This window comes from Labrus mixtus, chromosome 4, assembly GCF_963584025.1.
Source record: "Labrus mixtus chromosome 4, fLabMix1.1, whole genome shotgun sequence".
Classification (NCBI taxonomy): domain Eukaryota; kingdom Metazoa; phylum Chordata; class Actinopteri; order Labriformes; family Labridae; genus Labrus; species Labrus mixtus.
Window position 1 is genome coordinate 23,981,479 of NC_083615.1, and position 26,705 is coordinate 24,008,183.

Consider the following 26,705-nt stretch of genomic DNA (forward strand, 5'->3'; position numbering starts at 1 on the left):
AACAACAACGTTGTGACAATCAGTAGCAGACCACAGAGCAGTGTGCATGCCAGCAGCAGAGTGCAGCAAGCACTACATAGCGCCTGGTGCTGAAAAACAGTAGTTTGTTTTTTAAAAACCTGTGCAGAACAATTTGGCTACAGAATACATAATGACAGGCTTAGTACTTTATGTGAAAAGTGGCTCAATTGGCCCAAAACTCAGTGAGGTCTGTGCAGCATATCAGCACGTGCGCTCTCTCTCTATCTCACAGCACGTGCGCTCTCTCTCTATCTCACTCTCTCTCTTTCTATATCTCACTCTCTCTCTCTCTCTTTCTCTCAATTTCCTACTCTCTCTCTCTCGTCAAGTTATGTATTCTGTATCCAAATCGTACTGTACAAGTTTTTAAAAAACAAATGTCTTGGGCTTTTTTGTAGGGAAAAAGCTCAAGAGGAGGTGATACCTGTTGCTGCTGTGACAGTGCTTCACTTCAGCACCAGGCGCTGTCTACTGTCTGCAGCTCTGCTCTGTTCCATGGCCGGATCGTTTGTCTCTGTCACTTTTTGTCATGACGTTGTTGTTAAAAAAGTAAAAGTCACGTTTAAAATAATCTTGCGGGCCAGATATTATTACTGGCAGGATAGTTTATGACCCGTGATTCATACAAAAATGTGCTTATTACATAGAAAAGGGGGGGGGGGTGTGGTGGGCTCTGTTGAGCCTCCCACAGTGGAAATTCCTTCATCGAGAGACCCCTACTCGACTCAGCTTCCACCTCTTTGTTGGCTTATTGATCAGTCAGAAGTTAGTTGGAGGAAGCATTTCCAATATGGCCACAGCAGTTGTTGAGCTTCAAAAAGCCTCCCCAAAAATGAATGTCTGACATCACTGAGACTACGTCCATGTTGTATACAGTCTATGGAAGACATCTGAATCAAATTTAAAAGGTCACAAAAGGTGAAAAAAGGTGTGCACAATTAAATGAATGACGATTAAATTCTATTAATCCGTCTCAGTTTCATAATGCTGATGTTTTGTGCTAGTTGACATTCATGCTGCCATGGCTTACTAAAACGCTTGCTTATGAATCCATTAATGAAGTTGTTCACCATACCTGTGCTTCTCTTTTACGACAATTCAGAACGTCTGTTATAAAAAAAAGACAGATTTAGCTGTTTTTCAAACCCTATTTTGGGACAGATGTTGCTACCTGGCATGTAGAAACATCTGTCCAAAAATAGATAAAAAGCATTTTGGAATGAAAACCATGACAAGCATATAATGAGTTACATCTTTGTTGAAGTTCCAAGTCGAATCTTTCTGCCTCCATGCACCCAGTAATCCATTTGGAAAGACATGAAAAAGAAAAAAAAACAGGATGGAGGAAGAAATTGGATGCCCTCAAGATTAAGATTTCAAACCTGTGTGAGACGGGCAATCCATCAAATCAGCACGTCTATGTCTGCTTGTCTTCCTGTTGCAGTTATTTTAGTGAGTGCAGAATGGTGGATTCAAACTAGTCAAACAGATGCACAATGTAAACACAATACAATAAAAAAACTGATTTGAGGACAATTGTGACAGATTTCCAAACTCAAACCAGTTTGAAGAATCTGCAGGTTGAATCCATGTAACTTTACAATGAATGCCAAGTGGAGACTGCATTGAAGAGAATCAGGAACTTTTCTTATACACAGTGCAAACATTATCCCAAGCTGAAGGGCCAAAGTCTTGTCTCTTAATGAGACAAATCCACCCTGAGGTCACAGTCAAAACAAAGACTGTTTTTAACAATGTTTTTGTGTGCACCTTTTTTACTTTTTTAACATCAAGTTAATTGCAATTAGACAGTAGTCCCCCTCTGTTGTGTAGACTGAGGTCACATTGCTGCAGTGGTAATGTTTTTCTAGTCCTTTTATATCAGTTAATGAGTGACCCCTTTTCTCCATCTCATGACCTAAAAAATTACAGCAAGACTTCATTTATTGGTTCACTTTGACTCCATGCACTGTTGAGAAATATTGATCTTATTCATCTGTGGACGTGTCTTACTTTTTAGTCCTTAGAATCAACTAAATGTCTCCTTTAAAAGTTTCAAGCTCGTTCTTGTGTGCGTCATCGTCATAGAGTTCATTTTAATAAAATCATTTATCAGACTTGCAAAAATAGAAAAGAAACAGGTAGGACTAAAGGCCCTGACACACCAAGGAGATCGTCGGCCGTAGGTCCTAATTGGACCGTCGGTGAGCGGTCGTGGCCCTATTGTTTGTGGTGTGTCGGCAGCTGCGGTCAGTGAGAGGAATCTCTCTGATTGGCTGTTCGGAGGTTTCATTTATCTCCAGCTCTCGACACAGATTCGGGAAAGCCCCTTGACCATGCCACCATAGTATCCATGCTTTCATCCATTATTGCGGTTTCTTCTTATTTGCCACCTCCGCCTCTTCTTTTCTTTTTCCACTAAGGGCTGACACAACAGTGCCATTTTCAACTTTTTTGAGACATTTTTCTAGATTAAAACCTATACCTATAATACGAGTTGTACAGCGGTGTGAAAATTGTCTTCTTGTATCATAACAGCAGACTACTGCCGCCTGCTGTTATGGAGAGTTATTTCCTCTCCCGCATGCACGCATGAGTATACGTAGTGGTTGGCCGTCGCCTGTAGTCTTTGCGGTTTGTTCTAGTGCAACTTTTTGGCCAAGACAAGAGGCGAAGTGAGGCGGCCTTCATCGCCACTAGTTCTTTGCCGTCTGCTTGGTGTGTCAGGGCCTTAAAGGGATCATGATGAATTTTTTTCTTATTGGTGTGTCATGAATGCCCCATAGGAGGATGCTTAAACTGGTGTATGTAAATGGAACACAGCCATAATTAATGTTATTAGCTGCCTTTCCTGTCATGTCCTGACACAGCAAAATGTCTCTTAAATGAATGAATGAGTTATAAGCAGGGATTGTTTGAGCTGAGAGATGTTTGAACAGGAAATGAAAAGGTTTCAATCCTTAAGTAAGTCAATGCTGCCAAATCACTCTTTAAAGCTGTTTTAGTTTTATAATAAAGGCTTTTATGTGGCTTCCTATATGTTAATAAAATAGTCATTGTCTTAAAGTTACTTAAAGTGTCACTGAAATTTCAGCCAGAATTAATCAGATGGGTTGAATAGCAGTTTACTGTATCAAATGTAACAAAGAAAAACACCAAAAACATTGGTCTGCTTTATTTACCGAGAGGTATGTTACGCACCCACAAGGTACAAATCTAGGGTCTTTTCACTGGCAGAGCTCGATTGTGACCTTCATTCCTATTATTAAAAAATATATATTCTCTCAAACGTTTCTCCAAATGTCAGTGTTGCTGTTTTCTTTCAGACATGCTTCTAAAATGAGGTATTTCAACCAGAACGAGTGTGCAGGCCTGACCCCTCACGCTTCACATTTTCTCACAGCATGTGAGTGTGTCCTCATGTCCTCATGCACATGCTTGAAAATCATGTGAAAAGTGTTACTGAAGGACGAGTGTCGCAGCTTGAATTCAGTTGAAAAACCACACTGAAGGCGAGACGGAATAAAAAAAAAAAAAAGATAACAGCACTCTGAAGTTATATCACAGCTGAGCTGTTTTTCTATTACTTCTCTCATATTGAGAGGAAAAAAAAGAGTTTATGTAAGAAAAGGAGTTTATCGAGAGAGGGGTAATGTCTCCACAGCTCCATTACACCCTCTTATTTGGTATATTTCTGACCCTCTTTGTGTTCCACTTCTGAGTGTTTCAAGGCCAGTGGCTATCTGAAATGAGTTTTCTTGAGGTACCTGCATATGTGGGTGAAGTTCAGACAGAGACTGAGAGTGTTTGTGTTTGTATAATAGAGGATAAAGATAGAGGTTACATCAGAGCATGCTCCGTGTATACCTGGGTTGTTTGTGTCCTTCAACTTTTTGAAATTAAGTCCCCAAGTTCCCTGCCATATTTCTCTAAGGAGACTTCAGTAGTAAAAGTAAATTGGGGCAATATGTAAGTGAGGAGATGTGTATTAAGACGCAATATGTGTGTGTGTGTGTGTGTGTGTGTGTGTGTGTGTGTGTGTGTGTGTGTGTGTGTGTGTGTGTGTGTGTGTGTGTGTGTGTGTGTGTGTGTGTGTGTGTGTGTGTGTGTGTGTGTGTGTGTGTGTGTGTGTGTGTGTGGTTTTTTTGCCCCTCATGGCTCCCTGGCATCTTCCACCTGATTTACCTCCCGCCTACTCTGGTGAGGAGATGCTGCTATCAGTAAGCAATGACTCATTGTTCACTGGGAAAGCGTGTGTGTGTGTGTGTGTGTGTGTGTGTGTTCTTCCTGTTTGTGCTAGTCTACCTTGAGGAACATCTGCCACTTTCATGGGAAAAAAAACGATGGCCCTGCTTGTCGTTTGTCCTTGTAACAATGTCTTTGATCCAGACTCTGTTCACATACAGCTGATTAACCATCTGAGAGAGGAAACAAGGAAACAAGAACCTTTAATGACACTAATGTCAATTTTGTTTATCTCATTGATATATACAGTACGTATTATAAAAAAAGAAGCCTTTTCAGATAATCTAAGTCCTCCAAACCACTGAAAGGAGATTGATAAATGTTGAGGGCATTCTGCAGGGAGGCTTCAGACAGACGGGCTAAAGGCCTAGGTGAAGAGTCATGTAGCTTGGCTCTTAAGGCAGCATTTATATCTTTACATACGGAATCAAGCAGCTTGCATTAGACATTGTCATCCTCTGTGGGCATCATCCTGCACTCTTCACAGGTGTGTCTGTACAAGTATAGTTTAAGACAGAATGAATAGGATATTTTAAATACTGTGAGTTGTGGGTCAAAGATTTATCTGAGTCGATTAATCACACTCTGACATCATATGTCACTGATCATAACCCTAACCCAACCATACAGAGATGTGCTGATTTACCTTCAAATTTGGATCAGATACAGCCATAAAAAAATTAAAATGAAAAGAGACACACATTGGAGAACATGACAGCTACTTTGTGTCTTTACTTTGAGTCATTTTAGTCAGATACAGACAGAACCCTCCGGATTTCTTCATAATAAAGTCTGTCAACGTTGTTTACCCGCGTGCTTGTGTTAGTGCATGAACTGTATCATGCCGAAGCACACCTCCAAAGCGTGCCATGGCCAAAGAAGTGTACCGTGCTTGAGCACGGTATGGAGCAGTCCCACTGGTCAAACAAACTGGACTTAAGGGGTGAAGCGTGCTGGGGCACGGTACCGCGCCCTTACATGCATTGTTGTACAATCTTTCCCGTTTCTTAAATCTACTCCTGTCACTATTTCAAAAAACATTGATGAAGAGGGAGCGAGACAGTCAGAAAGAGGGGAGAGACAAGCAGCCTTGTGCAGAGAACAGAGGGACACAAAATTGAAATGTGGAAGCTAGGAATGACATCCTAACAGGGTTATGCTGTTATTCATAGAGTTTCAAAAAATATCGATTGACAACCCTAATTTATATACAAGAAATGTTTAGAAGTGACTGTCTAAATTTATAACATGTAGGTATCATAAGCAGTACATTGCACTGGGCAAAGTCATTGCATGCATCACAATAACTAGTCCCGATATAAGATTGAATAGTCTATAACACTAAAAATTTTGATGTTGAGGTAAAAAAGTGTGATGTGATTTTGGTCCAAATGACTATGTCAAAGGTTTGAGCTAGTTTACTCTTTAAAATCAGGTAGCATCAAAGCAGATCTACTGTAGTAGAACAGCTTGCTGTAGTGATGCTTCATCTTTAGGTGAAGAAACAAAAGCAGAAGACTAAACAAGCCTGGATGAAAAATGGTGATGGAGACACTCTAAACAGGTTATTAATCATCCTCATTCAAACCTTTAGTATTAAACAGGTTTTGTATTATTGGGACATCCCCTTCCTGATCATCTGTGTTTAGTCCCAGGAATAGCTGAACCATGGATAAATGATTCCTAAGATCCTGTAGTTTGTATCCAAAATGAGTTCCTTTGAGTTTAACAGGTCAAAAACATTGTTTCCTTAAATATAATCCATATCAACTTGTCACCTCTTTTTCTTTGACTGTGTCTCATTTCTCGTCTGAATCATGATTTTAATGATCATGTGTCAGCCTGTTTCACTTATCCTAGAATAATGAACAGCTGACTTTATTTGGAGTCATCTCTTTATTACGTGTCTGGCTGAGATGAATTTTTTTGCGGCGCTGCTTCTGTCGTCTGATCGCTCTCTTTTTTATCTGAACAAACTCTTACCACGGAAACAATCCACTCAAAGGGAGAATATAAACACATGAGCACAGCGACTGGAGACATTTTCATCTCTGTTGTTTCACAAGTTTTCCATTTATATTCAGTGCAACACTTTTAGTTGCATCTTTTTTCCTTTAGCTTGAATCTACTTTGTAAGACTTTGGAGTTCTGCTGAGATGCCTGCTTTACTCAACCATTTTTTAAAGTACTTAACAAAAAGTTGGCCACTTCTGTTAAGAAGAAGTCAACAGCACTTTTCAGTAGTGAATCTTTTGACAACTTTTACATAAGCTTCTACGACACATCTGTGATGCTGTGCAAAACATAATACAAACTCCAGGCTGTCTTCTATAAAAGAGAGTCTGTGTTTTTATTTATTTATTCAGAAGACAAGTTATTTCAACATGCACAATGTGACACAGAAGAACATCACAACAATAAAAAGCCTGGATTTAGAACTGGGAGTATCGTGACTGAAGTGGATAATTAGTTCTTGCAGTATTTACAAGTCACAGTGCTGGTGTTATCAATAAGCAAATATACTTCTTTAATTAAGCTGTCTGGTCTCAAAATGTCAAGTACTGACAAAAAAGGATTTTAGCATAGCAGTATCAATGTTGAGCTACATTCTTTTTTCCACAGACTTTTTTATGTACGAACCAGCAAACACGTGATATATAGAGAGTGACTGACAAATGAAATGTTTATCTATGTAGGTTAGCAAATTGTGTTTTTGGATAAAGTCCATTCCTCACAAATGTATCGGACCTTGTGGAAAACACACATTTTTTATTTAATTTGTAATATTTAATTTTACATACTTTATTAATCGCTGAGGAACATTCTGGTTTTAAACTTTTTTATTTAGAGACATGCTTCTCACACACATAGGCCCCGAACTACACACATGCACAAACGACCTGTGGACATGCATTAGTGGAGAGATGTCAGAGTGGGGCGGCTAGACACTGCTACAGAGGGAGCACACCAGAGCTGTTGGGGGTTTGGTTACTTGTTCAATGGCACATCAGCACTCGAGAAGTGACACTGCATCACTCCAGCTACCAGACCAACTTCCATTTTTTTATGGTCCGCACTGGGACTTGAATCGGCCCAACCCAAGTTCCTACTGACTGAGCTGCTGTCATTTGAAAAACAAGTAAAAAAAAAACACAAACCATACACACACGTACTGTACACTACAACCAATACAGCAAAATAAATGAATGCACAAACAGACACAGACATATACACAGCAACACAAACCTTGAACACGTAGTAAGACCTTGAACAGGCATTTACCCAGACCCACTAACACTCACTGAGTGGATATCTTTATGGATGGGAAGTGCATTACACAATGCATCATTCATTTTGCATGTGTTGTGGAGTACATCTGCTTATGTGAAACATTAATAATATAGAGCCTTTAATGGCTCCAGAGAAACTGTGTTCTATTGTATCTTTTAAATAGCCTCAAATGATGTCAGCTAAAGACTACAAGCTTTTAAATCTGAAAAGGATAGATAGATAGATAGATTAGATATGTAGGTAGATAGGTAGGTAGATAGATAGATATGTAGACAGATAGATACTTTATTGATCCTGAGGGAAATTCAAAGAAGAAAAAAGTGAGTTAGAAGGAAATCAGCCGACTTATCTCTGCTACTCTGCTGCTAGCATAACATTCAGGACTATCCTGTGTCAAATATATCCACCCTCATACTACTTCAATGCTATTAGTTGAGAACTCTTTTATTTCTGTTTGTCATATTTTCACAGAATCTCTGATGCACACTACTGCCCGAGGACCATCTGCTGTAAAATCAATAATAAAACATTCATTCTAATTTAAAATTTCTAGATTTTATTTTTCAATGGCAACCCTAGACCTGATCCGTCCATTCATAATTTGTCAACTGCATTCAAGGATCATTGACAAAACGATGTTAATGCTTTGGTGGAATCAACCATCACAAATAGTTTTGAAATAAAAAATCTCCACCTTTATTTCAAACTCAGTAAATCCAGTTGATCTGAGTGGAGTTCATCTCCTACCTTGCACACTTTCTTACATCAACATTCTCTCCCAGTGATTTCACACCTTCCGTTCTTTATTTTTCTGAGCCGGAGGAGGAATCTGTGAGGAAAAAATATCAGTGTGGAAATGTACTACAGCAGCAACATGCTGCGGGTTTCACAGTGAAGGCACAGTAGCGCACATTGTGTCCTCCTCCTCCTCCTCCTCCTCCTCCTCCTCCTCTCCAGCCAAATGCTTCACAGAGACTCTCTCAGGCTTTCATTCTGCCAGGGGCCTGATGGTTGTGGACGGACAGAACTGCCTGTTTTTGAAGGTTTTTTTTTTCTTCACTTACTGGCTCTCTTCTCCTGCCAACAAACACATTCAGAGGTAGCATTTTGTGATTGCACTTTCATATATCTGTGTGTGTCACCACGCTGCTTTCTATGAAACCATTGTTGTACCCAGGCTGATGATCAGCAGCCCTCCCCTTCATGTTTTTCAGACCAGATTCAGACCATGAAGTGCAGCCAGCATAAACAATTAAAGTCTCGCCCACTGTGATCTTAGCTTTATTCTTTCATTATGGATCAGCAGCAGCAGGGGCCCTAATTAGTTGTGTTGGCTAGCTGTGGAAATGAATGGGCAGTGATGTGACTGTAGAGCCGAAACGGGAGCCCCCGGGGGTCCCGATGAGCCTGCTTCTTGAGTCAGTATTGGCACGGAGTCACTTTTTCTGATTTCCCATGTATTTACAGCCATAAGCTCGCATCTGTTTGCTCACATTGACTTCTGATTGACTTTCCCTGTTGCTTCAGGCCATATTATCTGGTTTTTCCAAGTTATTTTCAGTCAAATTTAAACAGGGGGGGGATCAGGTTATCATAGCCAGGGATGCAATCATGAGCCAGTATCTTTTCTGAATTAAAAAATAGTTTATAAGGGCAACCTTTTGATATCCTTCTATTTTACACTTCCAAAAAAAGTCACAGCCAGTTTCTTAAAATCACAAACTTAGTCTCTTTTTTTACACATAGCTCTTCAGTTTCAACCTGTGCTCCGACATTTATATTGCTGTACTTATCTGCTGCTCCCCTTTTCTCTCTCTCTCTCTTTCTCTCTCTCTCTCTCTCTCTCTGTCTCTCCTTTTCTCTCTCTCTTTCTCTCTTTCTCTCTCTCTCTCTCTCTCCCTCTCTCTCTCTCTCTCTCTCTCTCTCACTCTCTCTCGCTTGCCCTGATCTGTGTCTCTTGTCCTGTGTGTTGCAGTTGGGTACAGAGTGGACTGCTCCGGGCGAGTTCAGCAAGTTCAGGTCCCAGTCCTCCAAGTCCGTGCAGTAAGTACCTTTGACAACCACACACACAGTTCTTAACAGCACAGTTATTTCCCTCTCAAGTCAGGACAGAGACCAAAGGAAGGCCTGGCCACAAATAAATGCCACCTCTGGAGCTTCTCTAAGCACTGGTCTTGTGGCTGTTATCAGTGTCTCTCCACCTGTCCACTTTTAGCAGTAGGTAGCAGTCTTTTTCCCATCATGGTCTGTACGTGGAGCAGTTATCATAGTGTACAGAAATTGATGACTCAAGTGTTCACTGGTGACTTGAAATCAGAAGTATTCTCTCCTTTATATGTGTACATGTGTGTTTTCTCTCTTTCTCCTCCATGATTCGCTCTCAGCTCTCAGAGTATGGATGATCATAGCAGTCTAAAGTCCTCTTCCGCTAAACGTAACATGAGACCTATCAGCTCCTAGCCGATGCATAAAAGCAGCCTTCAGTTTGAGCGCTGATCTGCAGCCAGTTTGCTTCTAAAGCCATTGTTAAGTTGATATGATTTTGCAGGGAGGGAAAAAGATCCTGAAGAACGGGGCTCATTTTCTTTTGGGCTGCGGCATTTGCCGGATTGGATGGTGCTGCAGAGTGCTGCCTTAAATTATTTACACACACACACACAGATAATGTGTTTGTTTTGAACATTCAGAATATTCAAGCGCCTCTAATCTGTGCCAGTTTAATGAGGACACAAGCAACACAAAAAGAAACAAGATTTGTGTAAAATGTAGAATAAATGTTGAACATTATGTCAGCTTGAAACAGCGGATCATGAATAAAATGTGCCACACTATTATCATTATCGTATCATAGGTTCATTAAAAAATACTACTGGTCAAAGCATGCACTTGGTGTTATTAATATAACAATGATAAGAAGATATTGTGTTTCCCACTGTGTCACAATGCACACACAGTATGACAAATCAAACTTAAGTCACATTTTACAGATATATACTTCATTGTTGTTTAAAATCAAAAACACAACTTTCTGTTGGAAGTCTACAGATACAATGTATATAGATTTATACACATGAAATAACGAAAATACAATTTGAACAACAGCCACAATGCTGAAAGCTATATTTGCATAACTGTGAAGTGAGAGTGAGATTAATTTTTATTTTTTTTATTTTGCTTTTTTGGACTTTTTACTGTTCTACTGTGTTTATACAACGCCCTTATTATCTGATTTTATTATAAAGTACTTGAATTAATAGTTTTTTCAAATGCCAGTGTTGCTCATGCAGTAATATGAAAGAACAAAGCCCATAGAGATATCCAGAAAACACATAGATATAATATAAAAGCACAATATTAAAAATAAAATTAAAATAGTTTCAAAAATGTTAACTTCATTTTTCTGATGGCAAAGGACACAAAATAATCTCAGTCTTACTGTTTTGGAATTCTGTTTGCCAAAGAGACTGTGTCCGACCACAACAGCGGGAACTTCCCTTGTTGATTGTTGTGAGGATCCTTAAATTAGTCTTACAGGCTGTTGACCTCTTAATGTACGGGTCCTCCTGCAGGGAGACGAGTGGATCTTCACAAGTGGGTCATCCATTCAGTGTTTGCGGATACTTCAGAATCATTCATTACTTAATGTGATTATTTCATCATGACATGGTGAATTATGCTCTTATTGATTTAACCCCCAACATGGTCAACCAGCCTTTCACATCAGCAGGGTCGAAACAAAAGAAACTAGTTACAGTTACTAGTCCATCCTCTCCGTCTTTTGCCTACTCCACTTTTCAAGAAATGTGTGCTCAAACAGGCCGTTTGGAGATGTTCCCTTTGTGACATCACAAAAGGCAATAACCCCTCCCCCAGGTGGATGAGACTCACACAGCTAGCTGTTTTTTTCTGAAAGCATGAGCCATCCAAGCCCTTCCAGAGAGGGGCGTGGTCGAACACAGCTCATTTGCATTTAAAGCTACAGACACAGAAACAGCCTGTTCGCATGTTGGAGAGCTCTGAGATTTATTTCAACTTGTTGAAAAGTAGAATAATATGTGACCTTTAAAATCAATCTCAGGTTGTTTAGATGGAGTGGCTCCTCCTTGGTCTGCTAAGTTGAGCTGGGTCACTGGTGTGTGCAGTCTGAAAAGTAACTAGATACACGACTAGTTACTGCTAATAGTAGTGGCTTTACTAAATAAGCGTTACTCCCAACACTGGGGCTGCAGAATATATTTTGGAAGCTTTGAGTTTTGTGACTAGAGTTAAAATAAGTATCCCTGAATTTATGATCCAACTCAAAAATACGAGACTTTTGATCCAAACACCCCAGGGAGTTTTATCAGTTTACTTTTAAATGAAAAAGGGCTTCGTTAAGGTATCCAAATCTCTCTCTTGAAAAGTGTAAACTAAGTTAAATGTTATGGTATTATTTTGGTTGATAAAAACTGATGGAAACCATGAAAGTAATACAAATAATTATATATATATATATATATATATATATACATATATGTATATAAAGGTATCAAAATCTAGTAACAATTGGTCAAGATTTAAACACAAAAGTAACAGAAATTGAAAAGAATACTTTATAATAAGCATTTCTCTAGAAGAAGCCTGTTTAAACAGTTGTGTATGTAATCATGGTATGTTAATATATTAGTCCCCCATATCATTCGTGAGGGACCACAAGTCCAAAGTTGAAATAAATGCAATGACACACATTTAATATGTTACAATGTTACAATTCACTTAACAGACGCTTTTATCCAAAGCAAGGTTCATCAGAGAGTAAGTACAACACTAAACCATTCATACACCGCCACCAAAGCAATGCAGGGTTAAGTGTCTTGCCCAAGGACACATCGGACATGTTGCTCAGCTGGGGATCGAAACCTCGACCTCCCGGTTGAGAGGTGATGACTCTTATCAACTGAGCCACAGCCGCAGTGGCTTGTTGCATACTGAATGTATTGTAATTATTGCATGATTGGGACATTGCTTTGAATCCAGTTTGAATCACTTCATCCCTCTCAGGTCTTATCTTTCTATTTCTCATACTGTATAATCCTTTTTGAATCAGTATATATCCTCCTGATAAGTATAAATATTCAATACGCTGTTAAAACCACATATATAAGAAACACACTGTCATCCTTTTTAAAAATTACACATTAGCACATGACGTCTGATATGATAAATAAAAACTCATTAATGCCGTAAGGTGCTGAACACAGGCCAGCACCTGTTGTTAAATGTTTGTTATTGTCAGTGCATTGGATTAACCATGCCTGGGTCGCACAGCAGGCACACCAGACTACAACGCAGCACATGAAAACGAGAAGAGAAGAAATAGAAAAGAAATAGAGGAGATTCAGGCAGGACGTTTTTTCTATTTTCTCTCCCTGTCTGATATGCGTGTTGTGTTCTGTTTGACAACAAGAAGACAGCATGACAGAACAAGGAGGTAGAATGTGACAGGCAAATGAAAAAGTGTTTTCTGGGAGAGATTTGGGTACGACACTGTGTGTTTTTTGGCCTGATACTTTGTCTTTTCGGTATAGTGCATGGTATACTTACGCAGTTTACATCCACATATATGTTGAAGGATAGATTTGAAAAGCTTGGGCATGTTACTGTAGCAGAACTGTTTACAAGAACATGATTTTATTGTGCGTTGTCACCCAAATAAGATCTCATTCCCCTGAAAACACAAACTCATACACCAATTGTTGCTCATTACTGTTTTAATTTGACTTCATTTTCTATCCTGATATGTAAAAATATGCATTACTCCGCTGTCAGGTTATGAAATATTGTGCATCAGAGATGAAAAGGTTGGGAAAGCTGTTGGGTTTTAGGAGCAGAAGTGGCTAATGATTGAAGTCAAATCTGTTTTTATTTTACAGATAAAAAACTACCACATGCTTCTGGGGAGCCGTGTCAAAAGCAGCGTGAAAGTGTAGCTTAAGATAATGAGACACAATCTAGTTTGATGTGCCTGTGTGTGGGCGTGCATGAGGAGATCATATTCATATTTTTGCATGCGAGCTAATTCTTGCCTCTTTGCATTAATCTGCACGGGTTCTTTTAATACCGTGACATTTAGAATCCCTCTCTGCGTCTGATGACTTTACTGGAACGTCCCACAGCACGGGGCTGTTTATTTGTCATCTTGCACATGTTCCCTCTGCAGCACGGTGCAACATGCATCCCTACTCGACCTGTTTAAGGCAAATATGCTCCTGAGCGTGCTTAATTGTGTGTGCAGCAGGGTAAATTGCTATGCATTCATAAATAAGGTCTTTAAATGAGATAGGATAGAAATGAAAGAGCAAATTAGACGTGCTGACAGATAGCAATTTCTCACAATAAATGCATCAGGGTAAGAGCACAGCAATAATAATAAGCCATTAGGCAGCCTTTAATACCCAGTCATTTGAATTATTTGCACAAAATAAAGAAATACATCGTCAAAATGTAAATGTATTTTTAGTAAATACACTGGAGGCTATTAATGATAAATATTTTATTCAAGTAGACATTTGAGACTTTTGCTATTCCACCACAAAGCCGTCATTTAAAACAGCTTGAACAGTGTGTGTGCTAGTGTCCCTAGTTGTTATGATATTGGACCCAGAACAGGGTGAAATGGGACAAGGCTGCGGTAGAACGAAGCATAAAAGAATGGAGCTGAATGGTGCAGAGCAGAACACAACCGAACAAAGAGGTGTAATTGAACAGCAAAATGAAGCACAACAGGAACTCCTGCTGTGGCTTGTTTTTTTTTTTGTGTTTGTTTTTTCTGTCATGCTTTGGACTGCAGTTATTTATCCGTCTCAGTCCATTGGAGCCGGACGGCCGACTGTAGTGAACAACTGAGTGAACAGTGACTAATGGCTGCTGCAGTCTTGAATCATATTGTCAGGAATTGAAACATATTGTTGTTGAGGGGTTCACTTGAAACACTTCACTCGCCTGTTGGAGGTCTCCATGTGATGCAATCAGAGGCTACTCGAACCAGCAGTATAGAGCCACACACCCACACACAGATGTACACACCCACAACCACACAAAGCCCTTATATACTTATAGTATGTCAGACCTAAACACTGCAGTTACCTGCCTGTCTGTGGTTACGTTCAATCATGGATGACTCAAACTACTATTTTCAGGTGTGCCTCCCTATTCCACATTTTTATCATCAGCCCCTTAAGCTAAAGAGAAACAGGACATGTGGGGAGATGGGGATGTGGCGAGAAATGTAGCCTCTGTCCATGGTGCTAAACCAACACCCCAGCCCTTTCATTGTCTCAATCTCTGTCTAAGCTTCTCGCTCTATCTGTTGCTTCTTTGGTGACTTAAACTGTGGAGTAATTTGAAGTTGCAAAGGGCCAAGAGCAGGGGTGTGTCCAAACTTTTGTAGGAGTGGCATGAAGTATGTGCACACACACACAGATCTGAATAACATTTGTTTTACCCTGTCTTATCGTACAGATTTAACATTTTTGTTTGAAATGTTATTTTTGAAAAATACACAACAGGTTGGCAACACAACAGTCACAACTGCATGATTCATTCTTTGAGGACTCAAAAAGTTTTCTCTGTCATGACCAATATTGGAAGTAGAGTATTAGAAGCCTGATGTATCAAAGCTGAATAAGTTGGTTTGACCTTAAGCACCCCCCCCCCCCCAACACACACACACACACGTGTGTGTGTGTGTGTGTGTGTGTGTGTGTGTGTGTGTGTGTGTGTAAAGGAGTTTACTGAATCAAGCTAAGAAAGGTAGAACACTCTCTTTCTGTCTAACTTTCACCGTCAGCATTTTCCAGTCATTCTGTTTGTCTGATGATTACATGTAAATCCCCAAAAAGTCTAAATATGTGGATATCAGATACAGAATCAGTATTCGTTTACAGAAAAAAAAAAAAAAGTTTTAAAGTTTTAACATTGAATTTGTAGCATTTGTACTTCTTGTTTCTGTGATGTGTACATTGATTGTTTAATAAATAAATTAATAAATCACACAGTGATTGTGATAATCAGTATGTTTATCAATAGAAAATTACCATTTAACCCATTTTGATATTCATTTATTGTCTAACTATTTCAGAAGTGAACTAAACATTTGTCTTTTGTAGGTAACGTTTTGTGTTTGGAACTGAAGAGGCATTTTCAGATCCACAAAAACGACAGGGGGGGGAAAGGTATTGATTATATAAATTGTAACTGCAGCCCTACCATTATCCAAAATACTGGACAACCTGTTGTACATTCAAAAAGAAGCCTTTAACCACTTAAACTAGAGCGAATCGCAGCAGGAGGCGTCAAAAACCTCCGCCCTCTTTGATGGCACTGAAACCTGTTGTCATGGTTTTGAACATAACACCTGTGTCAACTTGAAAGCTTTCCCCTTTTGTCAGTCGAACTCTTTGTCTCCTCCTCTGCTCACATACCTGTGAATTGAGTTCGGCAGTCTCTGCTAGGTGCTGTCACAGCATGTGCGAGGAGTGACAGAGAGGGAGTGTGATGATCTACCCAAATAACCCCGTCAACATCACCCCTACTCTCCGACACAGCTCCATGAAACCCAGCTTATGAGACAACCAGGGCATATCCACATTTTACAAAATTCTTTAAAATGAGTTGTATACAGAGAAGTCATTATTTATGTCAAGAACTTTAGAATTGCTTGAGCTGAATCAGACATGGATGAATTATTGTGAGTAAGTTGAGGGAGATAGCTTGTCTAGTCAAGAAGAGCTAGTTCAGATTTCTGCTGCTCGAATCTGAAGATAGAGAAGTTAATGTTTCACATAATCTAACAGTTTAAGCCACTGCAATGACTATCTGTTTATTTTAGAGCTGATCACAAAGTTATTGTACTTCAGTAAGTAACACTTCCTTCATGGAAGTAACCATTTATTGTCAAATAAATAAAGTACTCTATCTTCTCATCAAATGGATATGCACTATGCTTGGCATTGAGGGCTCTGCTCTTAAGATGCTCCCTGAATTAGCCAAGCAGCATACACTATGTGGGGGCTTTCCTGGGAGGGTAATGCAAACCCCCCTTTTATGTCAGGCCAAGAAAGGAAGAGGCTGGGGTGGTGGAGGCAAGCAGAGGGGGGTGCCAATCAAAAGCCAAACTAAAATAATCCAGTAAAAAAGAGAAAACACAAAAGACCACCAGGAAATCCTTTAAGTCATTAACAAGGGAAGGTTATACGATGAACTGACGCAGAATGGAAGGATAACAGAGACCATTTCGGTCTTCAAGTCAAACTTGTATAGTCATGAAGTTAAAATGTATCTCTCTTCTTTGGTAAGTCAAGCACATCTTCCTGTCAATGGACGTGTGTCAATGAAGTTTTGTGTGCGTGAGATCCAGTTTAAGCAGAACTCACAAAGCCTCGCTGTGTGTTTATTCCTCAGTTATTAGTTTGGGTCTTGTCTTTGTTAAGCACGCCAGAGTTGCAGTGCTACGCTGCACACCTCCAGGTGTTGCTCCTCTGCTCTACCCTGGCTATGCGCGAGGGATTTCCTTCTCCTCCTTTCTCACATCTGTGACTTTTTTTTTTTTTTTTTTTAAATGATCTACTGCAAGCAAAACTTTTTTCTTCTGTTCTCTTACTTAAGCTGCAGGCTCGTACCTGTCCTGCGTCCATAAATGGGGAAAGCACTGGAGGGTCTCCAGACATGCGCATTTGAATAGAGAGGCAAACATGTACAGTAAGAATACATTCACCCAAAACAGGAAGTAACAATCAGAACACATTACATGTATATTTAAATTGATTTCTAATAGTTCTATGTTTTATCGATTGTTTTGTAAAACATCCTTGTTGTTCCTGTCGCACATTAGGCTGTATGTTGGAGTGAATTTTGTTCCATGGATATAAAGAACTATTAAGCTCTTGCTGGATGTGAGTCAAGTGAGTGATGTCTGTATTTCATGCATACAGACCAGATGAGATTCCAAACTTCAGAGCTTGGTCTGTGGAGTAAAATGATTGAAATTTAAAATTCCTTCTGATGACCTATGACTTTCCGTGGTGAGAAGAAAGGCAGAAGCGGAATGGGTATATATGTGATACCACAGCTGGCATTTTGGACGAGCAGCTTTCGCTTCACAAACTGCTGGAAATGACATTTACGCCGAATCCTCCTCAGACGTGTGGGCACTGATTCTTCATTTCCTCTTTCAGTGTGTTTGTGCCCTTTCCATTCAGGAACCTTCTTTATTTCTCCTAACTTTCTCCCCTTCTTCATTCTTCTTCTCGTCTTTCTCAGACTTTCATTTTATGCTTTAACACACTCCGATTTGTTTTCTATACACCCGACTTAACGGAAAATCCTCCAAAGGCCGATAATAGAAGGAAGGAGGGAGTTAACTGAGCTTTTCCCGGCAACAATGAGGGAAACCTAGCCGAGAATGACCAGTTATTTCACTATGGGATCTCTCAGTATCTATAATTGAATCACTTAAGCACTCCTGGCTATTAGCTGGCGCGAAGACTCGAGCATTTAGAGAGAGGAAAGTAAAGTACTTGTGCTCATGGCATCAGAGGAATACTGAATGAGCTTGAAGACGAGCCAAGTGTTGCACCTGCACTGCCTGTTAATATGAATATATTCCCACAAATATGAGCAAATGTTTGCATGTTTCTCTGTGTTTGAGTTTGAATATACCGACCTCGATGATAACCTTTCTCCACTCAAGGTAATTGGATAATATTTTGTAGCAGTTGAATTAGAGTGAAGCCGTTTGCCAGAAAGCTGCAGTGACTTCTGTGTCCTGTTTTCCTCCCTCAGGCCTTCAGGCCCGCCATCTGCTTGTGTGAGTGATGGGAGCATGCTGAGACACAAATCTATGTTTGAGTGTGTGTGTTTCTGTGGGTTTTTGTGGCTTATGTCTCAATGTCTTTGGGTGATGTTGATGCACATCTCTGGAGCTGTGAAAGATGATGGTAGTGGACATCTGATTGGCAGTAATGCATGAGTAAGAGCAAATGGTAACACAGGGCTGCTTCTGGCCAAACGTGATTAAAGACGGTAATGATGATGGACGGTCAGCTTAGTCTGAAGAAAGAAAAAAAAATCACATTGTGAGCAGCTGGGGAACAGATATGTACACTGTTTGGAAATTGACTTAGTGAAAATCTGGATGTATCAAGATGTGATAAGGAGAGATCAATTGTTAGGCGCACATGCAGACACATAATCAGACTTAGAAGGCAACATATAAGGCTTCATTTGTTTTCTTATTTGGTGATTAAAACAAGTCTTAACCCCTGCAACTTTACAGCATCAAGGCTATGTCCAATTCCAAAGTACAATGTCTTTAGCCTTCCTTCCATACAACACTCATATATCATCATTTTTGGCAGGATGTGTGCGGGTAGGAAAGTACACCAGGGTTTGAACTTTTCTCTCCAGCTTTTCTTTATGCAGAACTGTTGACCTATTTGAAGTGTTTGCAACCAATTGCAATGCTATAAGAGCCTCAGAGTGATTTGACATTGCTTCTTTTCACCTTGCCTTCAAGCATGTACGTTGAAAAACAATGTAAACACTTGTCCTCTGGTGTTAATAATGAATGTACTTGGTGCCTACTGACAATGCCATTTTTACCAAAGACAGTGATTTAGCATAACATTTAATTCAGTATGAAAACCAGTGGAGTCGCCACTATATAATAATTCTAAAAAAAAAACGGATCAATGAGAACGATCAATGTCAACACTGATGCTATATTCATGTAATAACTGTATTTTCTATCTTACATCTATACATTTTTTAGAGTGACAGGACAGTGGATAGTGTCAGAAATTAAGAGAGAGAGAGAGAGAGTGGGGAATGGCATGCAGCAAAGGAGCCACAGGTTGGATTTGAACTGTGCAGCCTGTTTTGAGGACTGTAGCTGGGAAAAGTCTATCCATCAATTATCTATACCGCTTTTTCCCGTTCAGGGTAGCGCGGGGCTGGAGAGGATCCCAGCTGTCAAAGGGCGAGAGGCAGGGTACACCCTGGACTGTTAGCCAGTCAATCACAGAGCTGACATATAGACACAGACAACCAGCCACACATTCAAACCTACTGGCAATGTAGAGTCACCAACTCACCTAACGAGCATGTCTGTGGACTGTGGGAGGAAGACGCAGTACCCGAAGAGAACCCACACATGCACAGGGAGAACATGCAGACTCCACACAGAGAGGCCCTGTCCGACGAGGATTTGAACCAGGACCAACTCGCTGTACTAACAAGCTGCAGCCAGCTGGGAAATGTAGTTTTAATAAAATACTTCTCACACAGGAGGACAAAAATAGATTTTTTTTAGGACTATTTCAGCTGAACTGTTAAAAAAAAAAGAACAACAATGCCGATGTTAGTCATGCAGAAAAAAACAAAGTCTGTATAAAAAATGTCGAACGTTTCCAATAGTAACATTTGAGCTCCATGGCACAGAAGATTAGGCTGTATCCCTGCGTACACACACAACACCGATATACTGCACGATCTGGTAACTTGAGCGTGTTGTTTTATGTCAGTGTGTAAGATGTGGATTTGAAAGCCTTGTCCTTTACGACCTCCATTTGCAAATGTATGATTATGTACCTCTAAACTTCCCTACTATAGAGAGATCTCAGTAGCTTGTAAATGTACAGTGTTTGACCTTGACACCTTATGATAATTGTAGTTTTACTTTGCAGGGATGAAACGAGCGTATGCTTCTCTGAATCTCACAAACACTAAAACCTCAGCAGAGCAAACATGTGATCAAACATTTCACATCCTCACATTTAGCAGAGAAGCGGAGGAGACAGGGTGTTAATACAAAACGAAAGTGAGAACAGGGTCAAAGCAGAGGCGTAGGGAAGAAAAGGCATTGGAGATAGTAATGCTATAAAGCTATATTAGATAATTACATATGGGGGAATTGGATGCGGTGGGAAGAGGGAGAAGAGGCGGCGCGTAGAAGCATCAGAGGGAAGCGACGGACGAGATACAGGAGAAGAGAGGGAGAAGTAGACGTAGGATGAAGGAGAATAAGGGGGTGGGTGGGGGGGGTGAAGCGAAGTATGGGGATGGTATAAAGAGGATTTATTGAGGCTGCAGGGGAGAGCAGCGTGATAGCTCTCTGATGGATTAGAGGAATGCATGAGAAATGGAGTGAAGAGGGGCAGCGAGGACCGCGAGAAGGAGAAAAGGGAAGTTTGTGTGTCTCCTTGGGGCAGCTCTAAACACTGGTATCATTAATGTAGAGAGGAGAGCACTCGTCGGGGCACGCTCTCTTTATTTAAAGGCCACCTGTGGGTGTTGGGGAGGCAGAGAGAGAGAGAGGGGATGACAGTCAGATAGCATTAATGAGAAAGTGAGTTGGAAAGAGAATCAGGAAATTGCTGTGGCTGGCGGCGAGATAAGTGACAAGAAAGGAGAGAAATACGAGAAAAGGAGTGTGCCAAAAGTAGAAGTGAAGTAGTCTGCCGACCATGTCATGTGTGTGTGTGTGTGTGTGTGTGTGTGTGTGTGTGTGTGTGTTTGTGTGTGTCAGTATCTGCGCTCTGGTCCTTAGGGTGTTTTCCAACCATGTTTTGTATATTCTTTAGACAGACCTGTTTCCTTTGAGAATCCTGTCAGTGAAGATGAAAACACACTCTCTATACGTTCATGCCAAATGAATATTTCATATTTCATATCCCGCAGACTTTGGACAGCGTCTGCAAATAGTCCCCTGTCTCGTGTTATCCAGCCCAGTCAACTCCTTTTTTGTCTGCCTCTCTGCGTTCGCTCCTATGAAGGGGAAGCTGGAAACAAAGACTCCAATTAGTCAGGCAATTACACTCGCGTTTTGTGTCCTCTACTCATCCTCTGAGTCACACGCTAATAGCTATTCTTTCCTCTTCCATCTCTCATTTGCCCTTTTATGTCTCTGTTTTCTCTCCTGGCTTTGGTGTTCTGTGTGAAATCTTGTCTTGTAATGTATTTTTTTTTTTTACCCTTTCAAGATACAGAAATCATTTATAATTCCCTCTCTGTTTCTGCTGTTCAATTGCTATCTATCGCTCCTCCTTCATCTTTCTTTTCCGCCCTGTCTCTTTGTCTCTTCATCTTTTTCAACCGGAGCCCGCCTTGTCATCCATCACTGGGAGGCTGGTGTGACCAGTGGGCACATGCACACACACACACACACACACACACACACACACACACACACACACACACACACACACACACACACACACACACACACACACACACACCTCTTTCTTCAAACTTTAGTTTCTCTTTTTTCCCTCCAGTCTTTCAGTGTAATGCTTATGTTTGGATGGATGGGAAATCTTGAAGCTGGAGAAGTTGTTACAAATGTTTTCCCATCACAACTCTTTATAGCAATGCAAGTTTTCCTTACATTTCCTCCTTCACCTTCATATGGACTCGGCACAAATCCCTATTATCTTCCATGTTCCCTTTGAAAATCGTTCTTTGTCACAACAAACGATGGAATCATGCAGTTAAAAAACAACTGAAATAGCTCACAGCAGACTTCTGCACACAGAAAGTCTCACAGATGTCTCCGCTCCACAGTGGAACAAAATAATTTGAACCTAAAATAAAATTGCCACTGTAATGTCATACAGAAAAACTACAAAATGACAAAGAAAAAAGGAAATGGAAACAGCTCAACAAAAGGTGACTAGAGCCTGATGTTCTGCTTTTTCTTCTGTTTTTTCATCCCCGGCTCTTAGTGTGGTATGCTCTTTTAGTTTGTTCCAATCTTTCTCCGGTAGCGTTGATAGGCCTTTCTATCTCTTGCATCTTAAAACAGGTAAACAGGTTTGTATTGGCTGAGCTCTCAGTGCCGATGCTCATGCTGCTTTTCTTGTGTTGTTTTGAAATTCTCTGAACAGCGAGGGGGCTTGAAGAAAGTAATCCTCAAATGTTGATGGATATCTGTACAGTTAATTTTGGATTCTATACATGTAGTCTTCTATGTCTGACATTGTCCATCAGACGTACTCTTAAACATTGTGGCGGCAGACATCTTTCCCTCTGCTCAAACATTAGATTATCCCTCCGATGGATTCAGATTATGGACTGAAATAGACAGTCTAATGAAGAATGAGGAAATGTACTGATATATCTTCATATATCCTAAAACCCAGTCATCTCTTCTCTGCCTCCTCCTCCTCTTCCTCCTGCTCTTCCTCAAGGAGGGAGGAAAAGACTGCCAAAAATACCATTATTTGCTCAGCAAGTTAAAAAGAATAGATGTGACTTGTCAACCTAAAATAGAAATTAAAAGAATTGGATGATGTAATTCTCTTTTTTTTTTTCAAGTTCTCTTTGGGGTTTTTTTTCAAGCTCTTCATACTTCTTTTTTTTTTGCCTTTAGTTCTCAGGATGGCATGATCTTGATGACTCAATTCCCTCACATCTCCATTTTATTAATTAAACTTTCATGATCCAATCTAATCTAATGGCTCATTTGACTGTGTGTTGTGTGAGGTGAATGCCAAGTGCGATCTGTTTTCTGTATTTCATGAAGTATGGTCTTTGATGGCTTTATGTTTTGAATCATATGGGTAAAAGGGTGAGCAGGGTGCCATGCAGGAGCTTACAGTGCCACTTAAGTTCTCTGAATGCCGTTTCAGCAGCAGCGGCAAACGGTTGATGTTGCCTATTCATGAGAGAGTGACCTTAGCACACTGTCCCTGCTCTCCTGCACCTGCCGTGATTTATTGGTCACAGAACGCTGGGCAGGCTGACGATGCGCCAGAGTTTGTGCGCGGGGCAACACGTGACCGCCCCTTCAGCATTTGTCCTTCGCTTTCAACTTGGTCCACCTCTTCAGGACCAAATACACATAAACACTGCAGAATAAATCTGCACTCTACTTGTAATTCAGCCGTCTTAATCCTGAAAGACTCTTTCATTGCATTTTAGAATGTTGCAATAAAGAAAACTTAAAGATGTCACCTTTGGCCCCTTTAATAGACAGCTGGGACTTTTGCTTTTTTAAAGATGTAAGTGTTCTCGTGCAGTGTGTTGACACTCTGACTAAACACAGAGTTAAACCAATGTCAATAAAGGAGGAGTCGGAGTAAGTTTTCTTCATTTACTGTCACAGATCCTTATTAACATGTTGGTGAAAACTGCAAAATAAAAACAATAAGACATTCATTGTCCCTGTAATAGCTTAAAGGTTACATTTTACATTTGCGTGACACATAACTGCTACTTAAACAAACGTTTTCATAAAATAATGATCAATATACTTTCTTTAACATCTCTTTGTTCAAACAAATAACTCACAGCATTGCCTGTCCGATGATTCTCAGTGGATGGCAGCGGATTAACTCCAGAGCATGCACAATCTGACTGAGCCTGCTGCAGGTCTAATATGAGCCCCGAGAGGAAATGACATCATCATCTAACATAATAAAAACACTGAACGAATACCATAATGGCAACACAAAAGATTTAAAGATCGATGTGTTTAAACTCATTCTTACAGTATTACATCAAGAGGATAGTTTGTATAAAACATGGAGGTAGTCTGAGTGACATCACCCGTTGGTGAGAAGATTCTTGAAGCCCAATGATGGGCGTCGCCATATTGGAAATGTTTTCTTAACCCAACGTTCAATCAATCTAGCATTACGCAAAGAGGCAACCTGTCAGTCAAATCAACCAGGCTAAACAGCATGAAAACAGATCAGTTATCACAAAGGTCTCTACTGTTTTTGCCAATAAGAAAATGAGCCATTCAGACCAAAACTGTTTGGATGACCAGGATGTAAAAATGGGGATCTTAATATGGGACCTGATGGGGATTCCTTGGCCTTAATTGCCAGCCTCAGGTGGATACTCGAGTAACAGCAGTTGTGTGCACTTCCCCATTGGCTTCATTTTACACCGAAGGCTATCCCGTTGGACAAGAAGCGGGGCTTGCCTGTTGTTTTTCATGATATCTGCTGTTTTTGTGGGAGTATTTGTCATTCCGAGCACAGATTGGTTTGATGAGTTTGAGTTTGTTTTTGTGTCAGGAGACAAACAGGAGGAGGGAGGAAGAAAAGAAGCTCAGAAAATCAAAACAAAGAGAGAATCTGAAGAGCAAGCTAGTATACATCTTTATGAATCGGGGGCACAATATGGATATGCAGGAGCCGAAAGACTCCAAAGTTCAGAGTGATGATCAGACTTTGCATGATATGTTACAGGTGTTCCAAAAAACAGTACAATTGTATCCTCATAAGGATGTTTTCTCTTTGGCTGTATGGCCCAGGGTTCAACAAATCGTAGAAGGTGCATGCAAAAACACATGATTTATTCATTTAACAACACTGTGTGTTTGTGTGTGTGTGATGTGACTGTGTTTTCAACAACCTTGTGTGTGTTTGGAGAGCTAATGATGTGTGCAGCAGCGCTTGGTTGTCTCTCATTCAGTAACAGATGCTGGCCTATTAACCGAGATGTGTTTTTGATAAGAATAAAGCATTGCCACTGTGTGTGTGTGTGTGTGTGTGTGTGTGTGTGTGCGTGTGTGTGCGTGTGCGCGCGTCTGTGTGTGTGTGTTTGTGCGGTTGTGTGTGTCGTCTGTGTGTGCGTCTGTGTGGGTCTATGTGTGTGTGTGTGTGTGTGTGTGTGTGTGTGTGTGTGTGTGTGTGCGTGTGCGCGCGTCTGTGTGTGTGTGTTTGTGCGGTTGTGTGTGTCGTCTGTGTGGGTCTGTGTGTGTGTGTGTGTGTGTGTGTGTGTGTGTGTGTGTGTGTGTGTGTGTGTGTGTGTGTGTGTGTGTGTGTGCGCGTGCGCGCATCCATGTGTGTGTGTGTTTGTGCGGTTGTGTGTGTCGTCTGTGCTAGGGATAAACATGCAGCCCTTTACTCAGCCTAACCAGGAGTCCCAGAGAAATACTGGAGCCTATGAGTGTAAAATGCTGATTTATGTGGAGCATTGATTTTCTTCCTACAGTCTCTGAAGGAGTGTTTTATTCAGGACCTGAGGCTGATAATATCCTGGCTCTCTGCCGTCTCTGCTGCCATCTTCGCCTGCAGCACAGAACTCTATTCTGGGCTGATTAACCAGTTTATGCTCCGGTCCAACTGGCATATGTTTTTATGATCACTCCTTTTAAGTCTGTTTACCTTATACTTCTCTGCAGTGTCATTCAATCAATACTGCTTTAGTTCTGTTGAATCAAAGTCTGTCACAGATGCGGTCAAACATCTAACGATATTTCTCTCTCTCTCTCTCTCTTTGTCCCTCTCCACTCAGCCTGATGTCGTCCAGACAGTACTACTTTGAGATCCTTCACAAGCAGGATGACAAGGGCTCGGATCACGTGGAGGTTGGGGTAAGTGGACCCATACTGTGAAATGGTACAGTGGTTAGTGCGAGCGTCCCATGTATGGAGGCCGTAGTCCTCCAAGCGGGCGGCCCGGGTTCGAGTCCGACCTGTGGATCCTTTCCCGCATTTCATTCCCCAAAAATAAATCTTAAAAGAAAAGAAAATGGTCATAATCAAGCAGCCGGGGATGCTGGATGACGTCTTTTTTTAAAAAAAGGATAAAACATGGATCAAATTACAAAGAACGTTTTTAAATTCTACGTTGTAAAACCATATGGATGGATGGATTTATATTTTTTTCCAGAGGTTTTCCGGGTCAAATCTTTGAAACACTTTCTTTTTGAAAATGTCATATCTTATAATGGGGGGTTATCTTTTTTCTCTCTGCATTTCTTTGCCCTCCCAGTCATTTCATTTTCTTCTTTAAATGCTGATGTTGGCATATGTAAATGCTCCCACCTGTCTCCAGAAAGCTTTTACCTTTGGCAGGATTATTTGCATTTCTCTTTCACTTGTATCCGGTGTTTAACACTGTCAAAGTGATGCTGAGAAATGCAGAAGGGTCTGAAGTAGAAAAATCTCCTTTACTTCGTTAGCTGAACATAACTTTGCATTTTTTTCCCCTTTTTTCCTTGGACTCATCAGCCACTTTCTTTTCCCTTGGGGGTTTAACATCTCACAGCTATTCTTCTTTCCTCTATCCTCTCTCCCTTTTTCCATCTGTCATCACTCTCCTCCTCCTCAGCACTTCTTCTAAGTTTTCCTCTTTGTGCTGTATGTATCCTCCCTC

The 26,705-nt window shown here is 40.6% G+C and overlaps 1 protein-coding gene and 1 long non-coding RNA gene across 2 annotated transcripts in view; one reads left to right on the forward strand and one right to left on the reverse strand.

The window, feature by feature from the left end:
- The window catches only part of LOC132973218 (uncharacterized), a 360,126-nt gene that overhangs the window by 271,971 nt on the left and 61,450 nt on the right, over positions 1-26,705 (reverse strand). The gene's annotated exons all lie outside the window — the stretch shown is intronic.
- The window catches only part of b4galnt4a (beta-1,4-N-acetyl-galactosaminyl transferase 4a), a 156,433-nt gene that overhangs the window by 101,474 nt on the left and 28,254 nt on the right, over positions 1-26,705 (forward strand). The window contains exons 7-8 of the mRNA XM_061036546.1: positions 9,533-9,600; positions 25,843-25,921. Of these exons, the coding sequence (XP_060892529.1) occupies positions 9,533-9,600; positions 25,843-25,921 (147 nt within the window). The remainder of the gene's footprint in view (positions 1-9,532; positions 9,601-25,842; positions 25,922-26,705) is intronic.